This window comes from Eptatretus burgeri, chromosome 3 (genome assembly GCF_056783735.1).
Source record: "Eptatretus burgeri isolate ZD-2024b chromosome 3, Ebu_testis_v1, whole genome shotgun sequence".
Taxonomy (NCBI): domain Eukaryota; kingdom Metazoa; phylum Chordata; class Myxini; order Myxiniformes; family Myxinidae; genus Eptatretus; species Eptatretus burgeri.
Genome location: NC_140963.1, coordinates 138292399 through 138312268, shown reverse-complemented (window position 1 = coordinate 138312268; position 19870 = coordinate 138292399). Strand labels below are relative to the sequence as shown.

Below are 19870 nucleotides of genomic sequence, written 5' to 3'. Positions count from 1 at the left end.
GTTATCTCGGGCCATGCCCCACGCGTACCGGGTCTCGAATACCCCGCATTGCTCTCAGTGGAGCGTGTTTTTGCACGCGACAGTATCATTAAAATGCACACCTTTACTAATACGCAACCGTAACATGAACATGCATCGTGTTTGTCAGACATGTGAGCTGGCTGTTACAGATATCTGGGATGTTTCACACCAGTGTGACGTTAGATGGTGTGGCATCAGCGGTTTAACCACAGCCCAACCGACTCCTGAGATGCTGATCTTGCAGACCATCGAACATATTCACAAGTGCAACAGAGAAGGACCAGAAATGGCCCCTTTGCCGAGGTATCAGGATTGTAACCCAATCCGCACATACGCTACAACACACCACACCCACCTTGTATCTAATTTGAATGCATTATATCTGCAACATGTCCTTCACAATACAAATCGCACATCGGAATAAATGTGCGGCGATCAACAATATTGGGTCACACACACAGGGGAAATGGACAGACAACAAGAAATTCATTATATTGTATTATCATAATCATTATTACTGTCATCATTATAATTTACGTTTGGCTTTATCATCGTCTGCAGCTGCAGGTGGTGGACAACAGGCAGCCAGGTGAAACGCTTTGTCAACAAACGTCAACTGACAAATGAACTGACGACAATGACGCCACAATTTTGCCGTTTAATTTGAAGGATACACGACAGACAGAAGTATTCCTTAAATATGGAATGAAACACAGGCACAGGAAGAAAAAAACATGTCTAACCGCTGCACGGGCCGATGAAACTCACCCCCCGCTATAAGCAGCAGAGGAAGGAGATAATCGGCCATGGCTTTCAAGCGACGGTGAAACAAAAGCGTTCAAAACCTCTCCTTTGCTTTTTCACAAATAAACGCACGTCTTGCTCGGAATACACAATGGGATCTGGAACTTCTTGTGCCATCTGCCGGCCATCCCTGGAACCGCACCGAGACATTGTGAGGGTAATCTTATCCGTCCATTGATAATAATTATATTAAGCCCAGACGACCGAACGCTCTTATTCCCATTCGGGGATCTCTCTCGCAATCTCTTTCTTGCTATTCCACAGTCTCTGTCTGTCTGTCTCACCATCTCTTTATCTACATTTATATGTATATGTCTAATTTATCTCACCCACTCTGAATATCACTATATCTTTATTTTGCATTTTCTATCTTGCCATCTATATCTCTGTCTCGCCAGCTGTCTTTATCTTTATATCTCACTGTCTTTGTGTCTCTGTCTAAAAACAATGTGTGTGTGTGTGTGTGTGTGTGTGTGTGTGTGTGTGTGTGTGTGTGTGTGTGTGTGTGTGTGTGTGTGTGTGTGTGTGTGTGTGTGTGTGTGTGTGTGTGTGTGTGTGTGTGTGTGTGTGTGTGTGTGTGTGTGTGTGTGTGTGTGTGTGTGTGTGTGTATATATATATATATATATATATATATATATATATATATATATATATTGTTATTGTTATGGCCGTGGAAATTCGCAGAACACCATAAAGGTCCTTAGTCCAGTTATCTCGCTAAGTGTGTGTTCAGATAGATTTCCCCACCGTTGTTTAATGGGATTTATTCGTGTGGACAGGGCTGTGATCTTTGAGTTAGCCTTTATTCTTTTGCTATCGTTATTTTGGACCAACCATGATCACCTCACCACCAACCACCTTTTTACAAGCACCCAACCACACCACCCTCATGACCACCACCCAACGCCAATCACGTCACCATTACAACAACCACACCACCAATCACCTTCTCCACACCCACGCTACAACCCTCTCCGCATCCTAACCGTCTCTGCCATGGAGAAAGAAGAAGGCGTTCTGATAACGCACGGATTTTTCCTCTTACTTTCCCGCGCTTCGGGACGGGGGAGAGGTGAGTGGAGTGAGAAGAGAGAAGCGCTAGGATGATTGCTTCGAAAACCCCGACCCACGAGAGAAACGCCCCCCTTATGGAAGTTTCCCACAGGAGCTGGAAGGAGAAGGGCGAGAGGGGAGGGGCGGAGCGTGGGGAATAAAAAGGCGTGAGGGACGCAGCATAGAGTGGTTGCGGTTGTTGCTGTTGTGCTGCTTGTGCGGAGGAGAATCGCGAGGGGGAGCTGCTGCTGCTGCTGCTGGAGCTGTGTGGAGGTCTGGGCTCGTGTCAGAGTCGGGAGCTTGGACCAGTCAGTCGGTGGAGGTCCGGGCATCGCGAAGGAGACGCGGGCTGGAGGCGCAGCCCTGCTGTGTCGCGCGAACCTGCGCGTTCGTGTGGGGAGAGCCAGAGAGAGCTTGCCTGCCACGCGGAAGGCCCGAGTTCAACCGCGGCTACGCCAGCTGCCGTGGGGACGGGACGTCGTGACTCGCCCCATCAAGGCACCACGAGGGTGCAGGTAACCTGCAACAGTCTCGTGGGGCCCTTTTGGTCACCAAAGCCCCACATTATCAAGGCCCATGGGCCCAGTCTGACTCCCTTGTCTATGAGGGGGTCTTTCTTGCTTTTCTTTTGAGTGAATGTTGTGGCGCCGAGTCCCGTAAGTAAAACCTGCTTAAGTGATTGTAAATAATAACCATAGACGGTTGTAGTGTTTTTACCTTGCTCGTGTTTTCTCCCTTTTCTTCCTTCCCCCATCCTCCCCATCAATTATATATGTGTACGTGTGTAAATAATAAATGTTCTTGTATGAATGTTAACCCGTTCATCGTGTCCTTTTTCCCCGATTGAACTGCAATCTTTCTCTCAGAATAGTAGTTGGTTTTTGAATACCGATAAAAGAATCGGGTCCGGCGAGGTCTAGCGATAATACCCCGCTCTGTTATCCCAGAACGGAACGAACCGCTTAAGCGGTTCGTGTCCAAGCAGGCCTTCGCCGAGGTTCGGTCTCTCAGTAGGTTACCCGCGCGAATACTTAGGTATATCGATATTCGGCGATTGACCCTGTCGCACGCGGGTAGAATACGGACTAGGCCGTGGTGGGGTTAAGAACCCACCCGTGACTGGTTTCTGGCGTTGTTCCAGGAAGTCGCGACTGAATTGCTCATCCGGTGGGCTTGCGGCTGCTATTCCTGAAAACCGGTCATTCGCACGCTGGGCGGGGTAGATTCGTAACAATATATATATATATATATATATATATATATATATATATATATATATATATATATATATATATATATATATATATATATATATATAGATATATATATATACACACACATATATATATATTATTGTGGATTCTCGCCACCCCGGCATGCGGACAACCGCTTTTAGCTAATTTGTGGCTGCACGCGCCCACCGACCGTGGCAATCCAGTCGTAGCTTCCGGATCAACGCTGAAATCCAGCTACGGGTGTGTTTTTAACCACACCGTAAATCAGCCAACTCTTCTGTCCACGCGCGACAGGGTTGATCGCCGAATTGTCGATTTACCTAGGTATTCGTGCAGACAGAAATGCGGGGATTTACACCTCGACGGGACCCATACGGACACGAGTCGCTTTAAGCAGCTCGCGCCGTTTGCGATTGCCGAGCGGTTTATTATCACCAAGCCCCGTCGGACTCGATTATCTTATCGGCTATTAAAAACCAGCTATTATTCCGAACGCAATTACAGCAGCTCAATGGAGGAAGGGACGCAACGAGCAGGTGAATATTCAAACAATGACATTTATTTCACACGCATGCAGTCAATGAAGCAATGGGGGTAAGGGACAAAGACACGAGCAAAAAGACCGACGGCCAATGTCTATCTATTACGTTATGTACAGGCACTTAACAGTTCTTAACGGACAAGGCGCCACAGACTTCCATTCAAAAACCCGAGAAAGAAAAGAAAGAACAGGGCCCGTAGGCCTTTAATGTTCCGCTGAGCTGTGGAGACCAAAGGAGCTCCGCGAGACCGAGCAGGTTACCTGCCGCGCTCCTGGTGACTCGCTGGGCGACCCTCGATGTCTCGTCGTCAACACGGCAGCTGGCGTGGCGGCAGCTCGGTTGGTCCAGGCCGAGCAGTGCGGCCTAGTCAATCGGGCCTAGCCGACGACGCCTCAGAGGAGCGACCGGGCCTTGCTCTTTTAGAGTTGATGCTCTCTTAAGAGCCCGCTCACTCCTCAGCGTCGCTCGGACCGTCCCGGGGCCCGCTCACCTCGGACCGTTATGTCACTGGCTGGCTACTTCTCTCCGGCTGCCTCCACCGACCCACAATTCCGCACGGCACTGCAGGCTTGGCTGGACTCCAGGCTCCACTCCGACCTCAACCCCGACTTCCACTCTGAGCTCCACTCCAAACGAACTCCACCATGAACCCAGACTGGACCACGAACCCAGACTCCAGTCGAACTCAGACTTCAACTGGACCACGAACCCAGACTCGTTCCCAACTGACTCCCGGGGCCTCAGCCCCGCCTTTTATGGGGTTTGGGGGGGGGGTGTTTGCTCTTTCACCTATGACCCTTCACCCCCCGCTGGCACCGCCCCTTTTGTCATTTTGATCCGATCTTGCCGTCCTGACGCGGACAAAGCGGACATGGTTGAAATCACCGGCCCTCTCCCCAACGAGGGAGTCCCCTCGTCTGTCGGCGGAGATGCCGCTCGTCCGTGGAATGCCGTTGCTGGCGAAAAGATGGCGGCGTCTGTGGAGATGAAGGTGAGGAGACGTTGGCGGTTGTTGGTTAAGGTAGTGAGGAGATGTTGTTGGTTGTGGCAATGACGGTGAGGAGACGTTTAAAATAACGATAGAAAAGAATAATACTACCTCAAGATTCACAGCCCAGCTACCGAATAATTCTCATTACACATCGGTGAGGAAATCTATTCTGGACACACACTTATCGACAGAACTGATCTTCGGGGAACCTGAATGGTGTTCTGTGAATTTCCACAACCGTAACAATATATATATATATATATATATATATATATATATATATATATATATATATATATATATATATATATATATATATGTCTTGCTGTATTTATCTTACTCTCGGTCTCTCACGTTCTCTTTTCCAATCCCAACCTCACTGATGATGCATTATGCTTGTTCAGTATCCCTCGTGGAAAGTGCTGTCTGACAGAATACACACCGAATCCAAACAATGCCCTGTATCTTGCAGGTGTTTTTATTTTTGCTTGCTGATGACTGAAGGCAGAAACAGCAAGGGGAGCCCATCATACATGCATTTTGGCCGGAGGGCCAGAATGCATACATTTATTGTAAGACCATGCTGCTCTTTGGCCTTTGGATCAAGGTGTATGTGTCTTTGTTTCAACATGCTTTACCATGTACTTCAGTCCTTGAGCTGAAGTGCAGTAAGACCATGCACCTAGGCTTTAGGGCTAGTTTTGACAGGCTCTTAGTCCTACCTTTCAGGGAATTTCTGCATCAGTTATGACAACTCGTCTATCTATAATTCCAGCAATGTGTGTGTGTGTGTGTGTGTGTGTGTGTGTGTGTGTGTGTGTGTGTGTGTGTGTGTGTGTGTGTGTGTGTGTGTGTGTGTGTGTGTGTGTGTGTGTGTGTGTGTGTGTGTGTGTGTGTGTGTGTGTGTGTGTTTATGTGTGTGTATGTGTCTGTGATCGCCGTTTCTCGACAACCGCTGGTCCGATCTAATTGAAACTTGCCAGGTATATTGCTGGGGCCCTGAGGATGTGCCTTTTCAAGGTTTGATATTAATCGGACAAGTGCTTCCCAAGTTATGGCCATTTATTTACCAAACCAGTGACAAGACACGTTATTGCGTGGGCGTGGCCGATGGGGAAGGGAAGTTCAGCCGCGTTCCCCATTACGGGTTACAACGTACGGGCTTCCGGAGAGTGATGACTTCGTGTATTGTAATAATTTCTCGATTTCTTATGCGCATTTATAGATAAACACAATGCCCCAAGTTATGATCATTTTCATATGAGACGGTGCATAAATTTCGGTAACATCAGAGTGCTGGTATACTCCGAACCAGGAAGTAATTTTTTTATCTCTTCTCTTCTCTTTTTGTTTTTCCTTGCGATGACATTGCAAAAAGGCAAAATACGTTGGCGCTAATTGAATAATTGGCCATTAAAACCTAAATTGCGAATCATCGTAACTGTGATATGCGAACTTCCGCGCCACGCACGTACGGGCACGCGAGAGCGAAGAAACGGCCTGTGTGGTTGTTGTTTGTTGCTCGTGGTTGGAATATTTATTTAATATTTTTTTATTATTATTTTACGGGCACGTACTCGTTTAAGAAATCCACGATCACATTCGGTATCACTGGAATTCCAAAGCTAATGTAATGACTGGAATTTTATAAGAAAGGCTTGTTTCTCTTTTTTTCCCCACCTGTGGAACGAACTTCCACATTCTCTTCAATCTCATTCTTCCCTTAAGATCTTCAACACAGCTGTTCACCACCATCTCAGAATGTCCCCCATCCAAAACCATCACCTTTTCTACTCCCATTAAACCCCCATACCCTTCCACCCCCACCACTCCCAAGCCTACCTTCTTCAAAATTTGCAGTTTTTCCTTCCTGAGAGTTTCCTTCTGCATCCATCGTGTCCACCCCATGCATCCTCTCCTACCCCTCATTACTCCCCACACCCATTGTTTGTCCGTCTCCCTCTATTTTGTCCTCCAACACTGCTGTTGGTGTTTACCTCCTCTCTCTACTGTTCCTTTTGTTCTGTTGCCTCCTAATCCGTTCAGTGTTCTAGCTCTTTGGGCCTCTCACTCAATCACCGCAGGTTGGTCGGTGGTCTTTCTGTCTTCTACCGACTCCTCTCCAGCCTTGCCCCCCCTGCTCTCTCTGCGATTTGTCCCCACTACATTTCCACAGGGCGCTCAAGGTCCGCCAACAACCCCCTTCTGGTAAAACTACCAAAATCACGAATCACTGCTCATCTTCACTCTTTCATTCCTCTTTTTTCCCGCCTTTGGAATAAACTTCCTCACTCTATTCTTTCCCATTCTTCCCTCCAGGCTTTCAAAACAGCTGTTCACCACCACCTCTTATCTTCCCCCATCCAAATCCTCGATCTTTTCTACCCCCGATAATCCACCCAAGCCCACTTCCTTCATTTCTCCTACTTTCCTTCCTGAAAGTCCCTGAAATGTCCATCTTCTCTTCGTCATGTTCCCCGTCCCATCCCCATCCCTCTCCCTTCCACAGTTCACCTAATGTGTCTGTTCCCCACTGTTTTGTCCCTTCCACTCCCGCCCCTCTTGTCTCATGCCTCCTTGCTGTGAGTTGTGTGTTAGCTCTCATACGAGCCTCGACCAAGGTATACAAAAAAAAAAAAAAAAAAAAAAAAAAAAAAAGCTCTTACATAAATAAGCCTTGGCTCTGTCTACAAAAAATATCCCCGTGAAGAACTGACGGTTATTTCCCCAAGAGGCGGAGTGAAAATGAGGGAGTCAGGGGAGGAGTCATGACACCCATTCTTGAAGTGGTCTAGTCATGCAAAGCACAACTTAAGTTAACGGCATGGTCCTTATGTTTCATGAAGAGTTTGGTCTGCATCTGACAGTAGGTTTCTGAAAATGTTTTTTTTTTAAATAAATTACATGAATTTGAGGCAAAACCCTCCTTTTCAGCCTGTTACATGGGGTAAATCTGGATGGGGAGCACAACCCCATGAGAATTTACTATTCTGATGTATCGTACCAAATTTGGTCCATATCAGTCATGTAGTTTGTGAGGAACATACTGTGATGGATCCAGGGTTTTCTAGCTCACCACGAGGGGAAGCACTTGAGTTCCTCCCAAACTCCCGGTTCCTCAGCTACCAGGCACAGATAACTCCATGCGTCGGTAGGTTGCGAAGCAACCATAAATGCTGGTTGGAACTGCCCTGGTACCCACAGGGAAGAAAAACTTCCCTGCTTACTCTACGTGCTGACTATGCTATATCAATGGGGAAACACACGACAAATTGGGTACATTTATAACACGAGCGAGTATATTACAAGTGGGTGAGGCAAAAGGACATGTAAATATTTACCAAACAAGGCAGTGCAGAATTAGTTCGAAAGTTCAAGCCCCGTTTCCACTGAATTAACACCAGGGGGTTGATTCAGCCTGTCATCCTTCCGAGGTCGACAAAATGAGCACCAGTATCCTGGTAATAGGAGCACTGCATCAGTGCAATACTCGCACTCCTAACCACTGATGCAACCAGCAGCCAAAAAGGCAGCACACGATGGGAACATGTAAAACCCTGGGTCATACGTTTGATCCTCCAAGAGATCTCGTCAGAAAGGCCAAGAAAGTCTGTGGTGAATACAATGCTGAGCACAGTCACGTGAAATGACTCGTCCGTCAGGTCGTAGCCATGTCAGTTTGATTGATCTCTGCTTGTTTGGTGCTTCACGATCGTTGAGATGAGTTCGAACTTCAAGAGATGAGTCAAAGGGCGGAGGAGCTCCTTGTGAGCCAACGGCATCCATACATATCTAGTGCCCAACTGTGTCTGCAGATGTCCTCCAGCAGTTGGGTAACTTTTGATGAGGAAGTTGGTGGCAGGATTTGCACTCGGGCCAACATAAAACCCTTCATTCCACAAAACATTCTAAAAGCATTTTAAAAATCTGAAAACCCACTCTGTGGGAGTACCTACTGCGCAGCTGCCCTTCGCAGGGCAGCTCACCAGATGATGGGATTGGGGCAAAGCCTTCAGGACCCCCCCCACCCCCCCACAATCTTTAATGATGGGAGGGAAACCACAGGGTAACCTTCCCAGGTCAGATTGTGGTAGTGTGTGTCGGGGTGGTGCTGAGGTGTCATCCACCAGATGGCGGACTCCTTGGGTTAACCTGAGGTGGTCCCTTCAGGTGGGTATCTGGAATGTCCTCTCCCGAAGAGAGGATGATCACCTGTCTCTGTTACCATCTGAGCTCAAACGTTTCGACATCGGTATTGCAGCACTCTCTGATGTTCGGAGACTGGATTGCAGTGAGATCACTGTGGGTGGTTACACCTGCTATTGGTCTGTTCACTCTGATGGTTACCATGCCCAAGGAGTTGCTGTAGCTGTGTCCAATAAGCGGACTCCAATGATAATTGAGGTAACACCGGCCAACGAGCATATTATGAGATGAAGGATTCGTCACTCCTTGGGTGTATTTTCTCTGGTCTCTGTATATGCTCCGACTGAGGCGAGTGATCTTATTGTGAAGAACGCATTCTATGCCACGCTCGAGTCTGTGGTTGATCAGTGCCCCAGGCGAGATACTCTTCTCATCTTGGGGGATTTCAATGCATCGACTGGAACTGGTAGGAGTGGTTATGAGACATGTGTTGGTCCCCATGGGTCTGGAACTGTGAACCAGAAAAGCACCAAGTTCCTTGACTTTTCAAGAACTCATGGACTTCGGGTGGCTGGTGCATGGTTTCAGCGCCACAGGCTCATCGCTGGACTTGGTGTTCCAACGTGGTGGTGTGGCAAAGGAGATTGGCCATGTGTTTGTTGATGGTCACTGGAGGATGATCCCGAACTGCAGGGTCTACCGGAGTGCTCAGTTCCTCACTACTTACCACAGGCTTGTTGTAGCAACTCTGAAGTTGCAGATTCAATCCAGGAGAATGGAACTATCCCAGCCTCAGCTGGATATTGGCTTGCTCAAGGATGAGAGGGTAGCTAAAGGAGTTTGTGAACAGGCTGAGTGGAGATTTTGGGGATCCTGAAGAGTTGTGGAGTTCCTTCATATTACTGTCCTTGATGTTGCCGGTGGATGTCTTGGAACTCACTGTTGGGCGAAGAAGAATTTTGTCTCTCAAGGGACACTGGATACCATTGACCAGAGCAGCAGGGCTAGACTGAATGACAGAGCACAGCTGTTTAGGGAGCTGAGGTGTAAAACGCTACGTGCACTAAGGGTGGACAAGGAGGCCTATGCGCGAGGAATCTGTGAGGGGGCAGAGCATCACCTGTGGTCAAGTGATTCGCGTTCTGCTTACAGGGGAATTCGCACATTGCATTCCTCCAAGCCTGTCCCTCAGTGCACTGCAGTTAGAGCAGAGGGTGGTGGGCTCTTGACAGAGGAGTCCGAAGTGACGGCCAGTTGGGCCGGTTACTTTGAGCGTCTGTACCAGGCTGATCCACCAGCTGTTGAGTTGGATGTCAGGGGTGTTACTATCCCTATTTCTGACCCTCCAATCAACTGTGAACCACCTTTGTTTGTGGGAACACAGGCTGCGGTGAACCGGTTGAAATGGGGTAAAGCCCCAGGGATCTGTGGTATCCATGCTGAACTTCTCAAGGCTGGTGGAATTGCTGTACTCCTGTCATTGCATGCAGTTCTGTGCTCTGGCTGGAACACAGGCATCATCCTCAACTGACTGGAAGAGGAGCCTTTTTGCCCCTCTCTTTGGAAAGGGAAGGGTGATCGCCAAGACTGCAACAACTACCGAGAGGTGACGCTGCTCTCAGTTCTGGACAAGGTCTTCGCTTGGCTAATTTTTGATAGGGTTCGCCACCATCTGCTGGAGCACCAGCGTCCAGAGCAGTCAGGCTTTGCACGAAAGAGGTCAATGATTGACCGTATCCTTGCTCTTCGGGTCCTCACTGAACGCAGACGAGAGTTTCGGCAGGGGCTGCTTGCAGCCTAAGTTGATCTCTGTAAAGCATTTGATTCAGTGAATTGGGATGCCCTCTGGAGGATTCTTGGTCTTTGTGGGGTGCCACCAACACTGATCAATCTGATGTCTGAACTATACTCTGGTGCTGAGAGTGCTGTGAGGTGTGGGGATAACATCTCAAACTTATTTCCAGTTGTTACTGGAGTTTGCCAGGGGTGTGTACTGGCCCCCACCCTTTTCAGCAATTGTATGTACGTACTGGATTCTCGGGAGGATGTCCGAGAGATCAAGCTGCGGTGCATCGTTTGGGAAGGTCAAATCTCTGACCTTGATTTCGCAGATGATGTAGTCATCTTTGCGGAGACTCCAGGTTTCCTTTTGGGGGCCCTCGAGGTGCTGAATGTGGAATCTGATCTACTGGAATTACGGGTTTCCTGGGTCAAAACTAAGATCCAGGCTTTCAATGACATCTTGAATGCTGCTATCTTGTCTGTATCTGTTTGTGGCGAGGATGTTGAGGTCACGGAGAGATTCACTTACCTTGGCAGTGATATTCACGTCTCTGCTGTCTGTGACCAGAGGTCAACAGACGTCTGGGTCGGGCCTGGGGAGTCATGGATTCACTGGATCATGAGTTGTGGCGTTGCCGGTACCTGTCTGGGAGGACAAAAGTCCGAGTCTTCAGGTTCTTGGTGCTTCCAGTCTTCCTCTATGGATGTGAGACTTGGACTCTGACCAGGGATCTGAGACGGAGACTTCATTCCTTTGGTACCAGGTCTCTTCGAAGAATCCTTGGCTATCGCTGGTCGGACTTTGTGTCCAACGACTGGTTGCTGAGAGACTTGTTACCTGCATGGTCCATGAGTGTCAGCTGCGGCTGCATGGACGTGCGGTTTGTTTCCTGACGCTGATCCTGCTCACCTGATTCTCTCAGCGAGGGAGCCTCGTGAGTGGGGGAGGCCAATGGGCTGACCACGTGCCTCGTGGTTGCAGCAGGTTGATCAGCATCCCAAGGAGATGGGGATGTGTCAGGCATCTGCCTGGGGGATGGCCAGACGGAGGCCCCTGGAGAACCGGCGGAAAGTGGGCACAGCGACGCGCTGTTCTGGCGCATGCTCCCATACCTGACCTGACCAATATGGCTGCCAAACCGTGTGACCTATGACGTCATACGTGTGAACATTTTGTTCCTCATGGATGGTGGTCATACATGTAAAGCTTCACCTTGATCGGTTCAGCCATTTCAGAGATGATTTTTGAAGGTTTTTAAGAAAAAAAATAATTTGCCGAATCACGTGACTGATGACCTCATCAATTTTTTTTTTCTGTGGACTAATTTATCCTCGGACGCTCAAAAAATTTTCATACTCATTGGATGCAGCATTCTACAAATGCAATTATGACGTCCTAACGAACGCACCTATGACGTCATAAAAATCACTTTTTTCCCCCATGAGTTCTTTCCATGTGCAAGTTTCAATTTTTTCCTTGGTGCCATTTCAGAGATACAGAGGTCCAAAGGTTTTTGGTTTTTCCAACATGGCTGCCACACCACGTGACCTATGACATATTTATCATTGAAACATTCTTCATGAGGAGTCGCTTCTGTGGTGAAAATTTTGTCTCAATCCGACAAGAGGTTGCGAAGAAAAACACTAAAGTTCTGTACGGACAAACAGACAGACAGCCAAAGAAACAAACAAGAAAGCGGACCCAAATGCAACACCCTCTCCACTGGTGAGGGTAATAATTAGCAGATGGGGATAAAGACCTGCCTAAAAGCCCATGCAACACATTCTGCCCCATAAACCCACGACACAACAGGAAATGGCTATCTAAAATGAATACTAATTAATTATCTGTCTTGGGACCACGATATGGTGTGTGCCATGCCTGGAGGGAGCACCGGCTTTGCAGAAGCGCAACAATGTTTTGGTGAATATGAGCGATTTGGGGAGGGAGGCCATGACCCCCCTTTTCCAGATACAGCCATTGGGAGCACAACTTAAGGTTAGTGCATGGTCTCGATGCCTCGTGGCGAGTTTGGTCTTGATCTGTCTGGTGGTTTTGAGAAGATTTTTGAATTAAATTCCAATATTTCGGGAAAAATCCCCCCTTTTAACCCCCTTTAAATGGGCTGATCCGGATGGGGAGCACAACCCCATGAGACCTTACTGTCCTCATGCATTGTACCAAATTTGGTCCGCATTGCTCAGGTAGTTGAAGAGATGTTTCAGTGAAAATGAGGGATTTGGGGAGGGGACCCATGGCATCCTTTCTGGGGGGGGGTGGGGGGGAGATACGGCCATGAGGAGCACAACTTAAGGTTAGTGCATGGTCTCGATGCCTCGTCGTGAGTTTGGTCTTGATCTGTCTGGTAGTTTTGAGAAGATTTTTGAATGAAATACCAATATTTGGGGCAAACCAACACCCCCCCCCCACACCTCTTCATTCCCCTGATAAGGGGTGCAGCTGGACGGGGAGCTCAACTCCATGAGAACTTGCTCCTCTGATGCATCGTACCGAATTTGGTCTATATCAGTCAGGTATTTTTTGAGAAGATTTTTTTAGTCACATGTTTACGGATGTACGGAGGGCCAGACACTGCGATCCACGACGAGCTTATTTCGGAGAAATAACCGAAAAAGGAGTAAATGCTCTTCCCTTTACTTCCAAAGCATACTTGCGAAGCTTAGGACTGTTTTTATAATGTACTGTATACATTGACCTTGGACTCAAGGAGATTGTACATAATACACAGGATGGGGGACATGATGAAACATGAGTGTACTTTTTCATGAATGGAAAGACACTGTATCGACAATGGACGAATCAAACAGAATGGATGGGACTTGAACCTGGGATCCCAGCATCACAAGTGGGATGGGAACACCAAACAGGGCAAACCTTTAACGTTTTAATTTGCTGTTCACAACCTGCCCAACACTGTAGATTCCTCGATCGCTCAAGGAGGTTCATAATCAGGTTGACCTGGACACCGCATGTGGGAGTTGAACATGATATCGTGATCACGTGAATGCACATCAAAAAAAATGTTTCTTGAAAGTCAGGTCAGGTTACACTCAAGCCGATACACTACACTTATGTTACAATACAGGCCTGTACAAGGTATCTGTGCTTACTGTTAACAACAAACACAGACATGTATGTGTACACTTAGTCAGGACAATAAGTAGTGAAAGAAAACTACACCTATCAAGCGTAAAAGATCCTTGTAATGATATACGTCTCATGTGAAGCATAATAATTGCACCATAACATCCCTCGACAGCCATAACAATAATTGCATGTGGAGGACGTCTATTGTCCTTCGGTGCAGTGCAATCATTCAAATGCTTGAAATGGAATGTAAGAAAACCGACTAACTTAATGGGATGTGGAACAGACATGATAGTACTTTATTTCTTTGTGAAGTCATATCTGCCCAGGTTGTTACCCCAAGCATGTAGCGCAAAGCGGGGTTAAGCAATCGGTTCACTCTGTCAGTTTATTTCTATGATCGAGGAACTACTTAACTTCCCTAATTGAATTTCATCATTTGAACACTGTATAACACGAATTGGAACATGTGTTGCGAATCTGGAAGCTATGATCACACTCAACATTCAGGTCCTTCAGCTCAGTTATCTCGGTGAGTATGTGTTTTATAGATAGCTCCCCTTCCCTTGTTTAATGGGTAAATCAATGTAAATGCGCTGTGATTTATTTTAATAGTTAGAAGTTTTATCGAGATTCTGCGAAGAAGAAGAACCACCCTCCTCTGCAAAGAAGAAGAACGACCCTCCCGCCCCGGGATTTTCCCCGCGCGCCGGGAAGGGGGAGATGGATCGCGTCGGAGCGCATAAAAAGGAGTGAGTGAATCGGAGAGGAGCGAGCCAGCCAGCGAGCGCTTCTGTCGTCGTCGTCATCGTGGCCTAGGAGGTCGAGAAGCGCTTCTGTCATTGTGGAAGGAGAAGTCCCTGTCGTCGTCATCGTGGTCTGAGAGGTCTGGGCTGGTCGTGGCCATCTGGAACGTCTTCTTCCTCCTCCTCCTCCGGAGGGTCGAACTCGAGAGGGACCATCCGCCGAACGGAGTCGAGGTTTTGGTGGCCGGGACGGGCGCCGACCGAGTCAGCCGGAAGACCGCACGAGGCGGAAAGGTCCAATATAGACCCTTATCTCCAGCTCACCTTCCCTCCGAGCTGGGGGTATTAATAAAGGCATTAGCCACCACTTATTTTGGGTGTGTGTGTCCGTGGGCCCATCTTGTAAGTAATAAACTGTTAAGTGCCTTTGCTGTATATACTTGCATTTCTTATATTCGGTGTGATTCTGCCTTATGTGTCCCCCTCATTCCCCCATTGCATTATAAATAAACCCCGATTGTTAAATGTTTCAGTTCGTTCACGTCCCTTCTTTCATTGACTGAGCGTGTCGCGTGCTCGGGAAAATTAGCAAGGCCGTTGTGCCGCCATAAGGGGACATCTGGACCGACGGTTCTCGGCGATTAAACTGCTCGGAATCGCACACGGAACGACCGTGCTAAGCGACTCGTTTCCGTACGAGTTCCGTCGAGGGTGTGAAGACTCGGTAGATCGCCACGTGGTCTCTAGGTATTTTGAGATTTGGCGAATAACCCTGTACCACGTGGTGGAAATATTGACGCTTCACGGTCCAAAGCAAAGGACCCGTCGACTCCGAACTTATGATCTGAATTCCGGGCGATCGGTCGAGCCGACTCCACTGCTCCATCTGGTGGTCGTGCTCGCGGCCAACGTCCCGGCCCCACAACACATGTATCTGAACACGAACCTTCAGTTTAGCAGTATGTTTGCTCTGAATTTGGCAAATTGTACCGAACCTTGTCCTGATCGCGTATTGCAGACTTGTGGTAAAGCTTGTTGCTTCTGCCTGTCTGGCAGTGAAACAAAATTGAAAATCATTCCAAACAGGGAACTTGCTGTTTTTAACGACGTCATAAAGGACACAAACAACAGGCAAAAATAACTAATGTCACGTGCTAGATAAGGTGGTGTGAAAGATTGCATCAATGGTGGCAAACTTCTGAAAATAGGTTTTTCTGCAACCTTTAAAAATCTTAATTTATTACCTCCGCCACTGAAGGTGAAGGAGGTTGTTGTTTTCACCCCTTTCTGTCTGTCTGTCTATTTATTTGTCTGTTTGTTTGTCTGTTTGTGTACAGGATATCTCAAAAAGTTGTGGACCGATTCGCATGAAACTTGGTGGACAGATTGGGTGTGTGACAAGGATGAATTGATTCAATTTTGGTGCAGATCCAGATCCGGATCTGGATACGAGAATTATTTAATTTTTAAAGTGATTCTTCACCATTGAGAGATAGGGCCAAAAACGATATAGTGCTGTCCAACATGATATTTCAAAAATGTAATGGGCCCGATATATTCTCGTGGATCAGGCATTGCGTGGCGATGGTATGCGCTATACCGAGTGCCCTTCTAGTAACACTTGAATTACTGTATTTTTTGGCCTGTAAGTCGATGTGGAGTACAAGTTGAATTGGCTTATTTCCGCATTTTTCTTTCCTTCATTCATGGAATAAGTCGATTTTTAATTTTTTTGTATACACTGTCGAGGCTCGTATGAGGGCTAACACACAGAACATACAACAAGGGGAGCAGGAGACAAGAGGAGTGGGAGAGGGAAGGACAAAACAGTGGGGAACGGAGACATGAGGAGAACTGTGGAGGGGAGAGGGATGGGGTGGGGTATACGGGGTAAGAAAGATGGACACCACAGGGACTTTCAGAAAGGAAAGCAGGGAATTTGAAGGAGGTGGGTTTGGGGTGGATTAGCGGGGGTAGAAAAGATAATGGTTTTGGATGGGGGAAGACAAGAGATGGTTGTGAACAGCTGTTTTGAAGACCTGGAGGCAAGAGTGGGATTGGAGAGTGTGGAAGTTTGTTCCAAAAGCGGGAAAAATGAATTTGAGTGAAGGTGAGCGGTGATTCTTGATTTTAGTAGTTTTACCAGAAGAGGTTCCTGGCGGACCTTGAGCACCCTGCGGAAATATGGGGGGGGGGGGACAATCGGGACATATCTCAGACAGAGCAAGGGGGGCGAGGCCGAAGAGGAGACGGTAGAACACAGAAAGACCACTGACCTGCCTGCGGTGAGAGAGTGAGAGACCCAAAGACTCAGCCTCATCGCGGGAGATACCAATGATCCTAAATTCCTTGGTTTCCACAGCGTGAAGCTGAGAAAGGTACCAGCCCAGAGGGGAGAACAGTGCTCCATCAGGCTGTGGATGAAAGCTTTGTATGTGGTCAGGAGCTCAGGTGTGCCGAGTATCTGTGCTTTGGAGTCCACCCAATTTGGAGGACAAGTGAAGCAAAGTCAACGATGGTACTTGGTGAAATTAAGTCGGAACAACAGAAATGCCGATTCCTTCCTGACACTCAACACAAGCTAGCGACGGTACTTCCAGGTTCATTAATATTAATGAGATATTTTGTGCATACGAGTATTATTTGAACTTGCATGCAACTTTTTCGTTTGACACATACCTTTATTTTGGCGGTGTATAGGCAACTGACAGCTGTCTCAATCGCTCCAGAAAATAAAAATTAATATCCTGGGTTATGGACATAAAGCAAAAACATACCTACTGCTTGTAATTCAAAACACCTCACTGCACTGGAAAACGTGGGGACAGGAACACTGTACTGTAAAGGGCGGGGACTTATAATACCTTGTTGCACCTAAAGCTGTGCTACTCGATACACATCCACCTCCATAATTTGCGCTCCCCTACCCCCCAAAACCACCAGCAAAGATAAAAACACCCATACACACTAATTGGGTCATGCTGATCCTATATAGCAAGTCTGGATGTAATCAGCCTAGAAATGTTGGAGGAGTAGCACGACAAACACACAAAAAAACTCTGGTCTGTGAATTATAATAAGTATTACTTTGTGGGACAGCCTTTCAGATAAATCAGGAATGTAAATAATTTTTCAATATATTTGTTATCATATTATATAGAGAGAGGTACAGGATTTAAAACAAGCTACAAAATCATTCTCAGCACTGGTTCATAGCTCACTTCTCCTTAATAAACATGAACACCTAACACATTGCAATACAAGCACTCAATGTTGGTCCACCTAGCTTTGTAGCTGTGATTAACCTTCTTGGTTTTCTCAGTATCGATTTGTCTTCATACAAATATTCGTATTTCCCCAGCACTGTGATCGCACCATCTTGCGGCACCTTGGTCCGTGAATTTCTCGATTCCAGATTCACCGCGCGACTCACCAAAATCCCGATCAAGGAGATGGAAGCACCGTATTGCTCTCCGGGCTTATCTCCCCATTGCCTTCCCAGCCCACAACTTATTTGAGCAGTCCGTCTGAGACACAAAGGCCTGCCTCTCCCTCCCTGTAAACCAGCACTGCACATCCGCACCGCCTCCCTCCTGACGAGCAATCTCGGCCCTACATTTTGGTGAGTACCTCTGTAACTGTTCATTTAATTTTCCATTTATGTTATTTATTGATTTAATATTTGTCTCTAATGTATAGTTATGTTAGGGTGACCAAAAATGTGCCCTGGGAATGCATCCCCCTATTATATATTGTTGCGGGCTGGGGGTTGGTGGCGAAAACGACCGCTTGGTGTGGGAGGCTACGCCGTCTCCCACCAGACTCCCCGGAATTGTCGGCCGTTGCTCCGGATAACTCCGTGAGGCGGCGGGTCACAGAACAGACCGTAGTCGTCAATATCTCAACCTCATAGCGTAGGGTCTTTTTGTCTCGAACCAATTTACCTAATTAACTACGCGATTTCAACTACCGGGGAACCACGCCATCAGCACGCCTTGCTCGAACCGGGTCACTCTACCGGCTGCGGTAGAGTTCCAACTACCGACTACCAACTCTGGTTCGGGTGCAGTCGAGCGGAAACTGCCAAAGCCGTGCCGGCTCAGATGAACAGATTTATCGGGTATAAAAACCCTGCTAAAACTCAAATCCGAATCATGCTGGACCAATGAAGGAAAAGATGGAAACGAACTGGGGACATTTCTGCAATCATTTATTGACAAATAATTTACAAGAGAAAAAGGAGACAGGGCAGACTTGCACGGAATATACAAGCAGGCAAAATTTACAAGGATTCAAGCACTTACACAGTTTCAACTTACAAGATGGGCGCACACACTCAGATGTTTTATTAGAAGACCCCCACAGCCAGAGAAGGAGAGACGAGCTGGGGATCGGCGGGGTACCTGCACGCTGGAGGAAGGGGGTGCTCCACGGTGCGGCACCTGTCAATGGTGATGCGGCTCAGCCCACAGTCACACACGTGGGGCTCGTGCCCGTGGAGGAACCTGTGTGAAGCAGTCGGAGTCGCCGGGCGGAGATCAGTGTCGCGGACGGGACCCACGAAGGTTCCACGAATGCCAGCAAAAGAACCAGCCAACTCCACGAACGAACCACGAACCACCAACAACACGACACGACGCACCCAACCAACGTGCTCCTTTTTTCTCTAATCCCCTCAGACGCGCTCCTCTCTTAAGAACCAATGAAAGGCAACAACAGAGCCCCCGTACGGGGCAGGGCTCGGTGAAGCACACGTCACTGTCTGCCTTGATTGGACAGGGTTCCCACGGGCCCACCCTTTCTGGGCGGGATTTCGGCCATACCTGGAGAAAGCCGCCCTCCCCTCCTCGCGTGTTTGAGGAATGTGGACGTGGTGCAACTGCCTCGACCATCGTCGGAATTCCGCCTCAGGCAATGGTGCGCTGTGGCCCGCGAACCGAGGGCTGCAAGCGCGATGGAGGATATGTGGTTGGATGTTTCGTTGGAGGATATGTGGTTTGTTAGATATAATAACCTAGCTAAAAGAACCTCGCAATGCATACCTTTGATTCTCCCTCGAGACAAAAGGAGGATTAAGTATATCTCAAATATACTTAATGGCATAACTAACTTTTGGGACCTGTATGTTGAATGCACATGGTTTCCAGATCCGTAACAATATATAACATGATATCCATGGGAATATCTCGTCTGCTTAATGTCATTTTGCTTAACATTCACTTTCTAGGAACACATCCACGACGTTGAGTGGAAACTTGCTGCACTGTTTTAAATTAACAATTATACAATTTATTTCAGAAAATATCACACTTTGCAATTTTGTGTCATGTTTGCAATTTAATGCCTTGTGATATATGTGACCTATATCACATATAGATCAGTCAATTATGAGTACAAGTCAAGGCCCAGACTTCTGGGGAAAAAGGTATCAACTTAGAAG

The 19870-nt window shown here is 47.5% G+C and overlaps 1 protein-coding gene and 1 long non-coding RNA gene across 2 annotated transcripts in view; one reads left to right on the top strand and one right to left on the bottom strand.

Moving 5' to 3' along the window:
- The window catches only part of LOC147031104 (sodium channel regulatory subunit beta-2-like), a 52600-nt gene extending 51651 nt beyond the window's left edge, over positions 1 to 949 (bottom strand). Inside the window, exon 1 of the mRNA XM_085875834.1 lies at positions 790 to 949. Coding sequence (XP_085731960.1) covers positions 790 to 829 — 40 coding nt within the window. The 5' untranslated portion in view covers positions 830 to 949. The remainder of the gene's footprint in view (positions 1 to 789) is intronic.
- The window catches only part of LOC147031103 (uncharacterized), a 91221-nt gene that overhangs the window by 57699 nt on the left and 13652 nt on the right, over positions 1 to 19870 (top strand). The window contains exon 3 of the long non-coding RNA XR_015056661.1: positions 17792 to 18052. This is a non-coding gene — a long non-coding RNA (uncharacterized LOC147031103). The remainder of the gene's footprint in view (positions 1 to 17791; positions 18053 to 19870) is intronic.